The sequence below is a fragment of the Gekko japonicus genome, unplaced genomic scaffold, assembly GCF_001447785.1.
Source record: "Gekko japonicus isolate JY-2015 unplaced genomic scaffold, Gekko_japonicus_V1.1 scaffold5426, whole genome shotgun sequence".
Taxonomy (NCBI): domain Eukaryota; kingdom Metazoa; phylum Chordata; class Lepidosauria; order Squamata; family Gekkonidae; genus Gekko; species Gekko japonicus.
This window is the reverse complement of record NW_015160995.1, coordinates 1,784-5,045: the sequence shown is the minus strand read 5'-3', so window position 1 is coordinate 5,045 and position 3,262 is coordinate 1,784. Positions and strand designations below refer to the sequence as shown.

Sequence of the window (3,262 nt, the reverse complement as noted above, 5' to 3'; positions counted from 1 at the left end):
GAGATGCAGGGCTTTTGGCGGGGGCTGGGGGGCTTTGGCGGGGGGGGAGCTGGTTTGGTGCCCTCAGGGCCGACCCGCGCTCTAGGCGAATGCCTAGTTCGCCTAGCGGGTGAGCCGGCCCTGCCTATGATCCACTCCAGTCAACAAAGAAAGCAACAAAAAATAGTAGTTCTCCCCCAGAATGTTGGTTCTTCACCTGCCCTAGGGTAGTAGCTCATGGCAGATGAACAGCCTATACAAGAGAGATGGAAGTAGAATTCCTATGTACTAAATCTCTTTTGCCTGGAAGAAATGTGTACCTTCCAAAGGGGAATAAATGGCATGAATGTTCACAAGCCTGGTGAGATTGTATATCAAGGCATGCTGGTGGGTGCTGCAGAAAAACTGTTGTGTGAACTTCTGCTTCCTTTGCAGCGACGACTATAAGCGCCTCTGTGATGGACAATGGCAATAAGTCTCTCGGTGCTACTTTTGAACAAACCCATGGAGGGAAACTTGGGCCATACAAAGCCGCAACATTTAATGTTCCCCATTGCACATCTCCTCCTAAACTGTCTGATATTGCGGATGTAGCCAAAGCACCTGCTGTCCTGACCCAGTATCTAATCAGAGTTGGTGACGACTCAGCTTGTCTGTATGACCCGAATCTCCAAGAAGCATGCAATCCACCCCTTTCTGAAGATACATCCTACAGGTTTTTATTGAGTTCTTTTATGCTCTCAGTGTTTTCAGTTGTTCTAATGTTTTATGTGCACTACCTAGAGGACCCTGACTGGGTGGAAAGGTGGCATAAAAATGTTTTCATTGAAGTCTTCATTTGACTGACAAGTCAGAAACACGAATGTTGCCTGCTTCCGGTATTAGTAAGGAAGGCTAATTAGATTGACTGAAGTTTCACACTTGGTCTGTGATACTGCTTTAGTCAAATGTTTGTGCTTTCCGTGACTTTCCATGACTCACTGAACATGAGTCGGCAGTGTGATGTGGTAGCTTAAAAGGCAAATGCCATTTTGGGCTGAATCAACAGAGGTATAGTGTCCAGATCACACAAAGCGGTGGTATTGCTTTACTCTGCTCTGGTTAGACCTCACCTAGAGTATTGTGTTCAGTTTTGGGCACCACCATTTAAGAAGGATACAGACAAGATGGAACGTGTCCAGAGGAGGGCAACGAAAATGGTGAGGGGTCTGGAGACCAAGTCCTGTGAGGAAAGGTTGAAGGAACTGGGTATGTTTAGCCTGGAGAGGAGACAACCGAGAAGTGATATGGTAACCATCTTCAAGTACTTGAAGGGCTGTCATCTAGAGGATGGTGCGGACTTGTTTTCTGTTGCTCCAGAAGGTCTGACCAGAACCAATGGGTTGAAATTAAATCAAAAGAATTCTTGACTAAGCATTAGGAAGAACTTCCTGACAGAGCCGTTCCTCAGTGGAACAGGCTTCCTCGGGAGGTGGTGGGCTCTCCTTCTATGGAGGTTTTTAAGCAGAAGCTAGATGGCCATTTGACAGCAATGCCGATTCTCTGAACTTAGGCAGATCACGAGAAGGGAGGGCGGGAAGGGTTGCCTCAGTGTTTAGTTCTTGTGGCTGTTTTTTTACACGCCCAGGAAATGCGGATTGCCACTTTGGGGTCAGGAAGCAATTGTTCTCCGGGCCAGTTTGGCCAAGGATCCTGGAGGATTTTTTTCTCCCATCTTTTGGACATAGAGCAGGGGGTCACTGTGGGGTTGGGGGAGGTATTTGCTAATTTCCTGCCTTGTGCAGGGGGCTGGACTAGATGACCCTGGAGGTCCCTTCCAACTCTATGATTCTATGACTTACAGAGTGATCCTAAGGACACTTTCCTGGGAGTAAGCCTTTTGAATAGACTTCAGTCAGATTCTGAGCAGATCCACTTAGGACAGCTGTCTTATAGAATAGGCCCACAGGCGAGTAAGAAAGGGCCAGGGAAATGCGGATTGCCACTTTGGGGTCAGGAAGCAATTGTTCTCCGGGCCAGTTTGGCCAAGGATCCTGGAGGATTTTTTTCTCCCATCTTTTGGACATAGAGCAGGGGGTCACTGTGGGGTTGGGGGAGGTATTTGCGAATTTCCTGCCTTGTGCAGGGGGCTGGACTAGATGACCCTGGAGGTCCCTTCCAACTCTATGATTCTATGACTTACAGAGTGATCCTAAGGACACTTTCCTGGGAGTAAGCCCTTTGAATAGACTTCAGTCCGATTCTGAGCAGATCCGCGTAGGACAGCTGTCATAGAATACTGTACTATGCTAACTTCTGGGTGTTCCTTGAATTCCTTATGGAGGCCTATCATGGGTAAGCCAAGCAGATTCCAGGCCAAGTCTTCAGAGGGAATGAATGATCTGAATATTGAAGTGAGATGCCTGCAAGACGAAGAGCCCCTCTGCTTTCAGAGGGCCACGATACGGCAATAATGTGTGGAATTGTGTGAGGGACGTTCCTCCTTCCCAGCAGGATGGCGTTGCAGCCATATCCCTGTGGCATTGATGGTAGAAACCAGGTGTTTAGCCTGGATGAAGGGTCTGGGCGCAGGGATCTCTGAAGAGCTGCAAAGAATCATGGGAAGGCACACTAGGAAGGAACTAAGCATTTCTGCCTCCGCCCACCCCGCGTCTCATATCCAGGTACCTCGCTCTTTGCTGTTGAGACACTAAAGGAATCTTCTTTCTCCTCTTGCTTCCAGGTTTAAATTTGTCTTGGTTGATAGGATCACAGACATTGTGAAAGACCAAACCCTCTGGTCTGATCCAATTAAAACCAGCAAGTGTAAGTATCTTGAAGTGGGCCCGCAGGCCACGTGCTGAAGCCCTTCAGTTGTACAGACAGGCACCTTGGTGCAATATCGTTCTTCGTTATGCCAATGAAATAGCAGTCCAGGAAGCTGACAGGATGATGGCCCTCTTCTGCCTTCTCTCCTAGTGAAGCCGTCTTCCTCCATCGATATTTGGCCAGGCCAGAGGAGCGGCGGGATGATTGCTGTCACTTTCGTCCTGAGTGTGCTGACGCTTGTCGTAGCAGCTGCATTTCTTGCTGCGCTGTGAGTTTCTGTTGTATTTTGCTGTCCTTTGCCTGTTTGGAAATGGATCAAATGAGACCTCTGGAAAACTAGAGTGCTCCAGAGGGTGGCAGTCCTAGAATTCCGAATAGGGTTACCAGTTCTGGTGAAATTTGTGGAGATGTTCAGGGTGGAGCCTTGGGAGGGCAGGGTTTCGGGAGGGGAGAGACCTCAGTGGAGTATAATGCC

General features: G+C 48.6%; 1 protein-coding gene across 1 annotated transcript in view; it reads left to right on the top strand.

Moving 5' to 3' along the window:
• Positions 1-3,055, top strand: part of LOC107122543 (uroplakin-3a-like) — a gene marked incomplete at its 3' end in the record, with an annotated part of 12,033 nt that extends 8,978 nt beyond the window's left edge. Inside the window, exons 3-5 of the mRNA XM_015425662.1 lie at positions 415-694; positions 2,702-2,784; positions 2,938-3,055. Coding sequence (XP_015281148.1) covers positions 415-694; positions 2,702-2,784; positions 2,938-3,055 — 481 coding nt within the window. The remainder of the gene's footprint in view (positions 1-414; positions 695-2,701; positions 2,785-2,937) is intronic.
• Between the last annotated feature and the right edge of the window lie 207 nt (positions 3,056-3,262).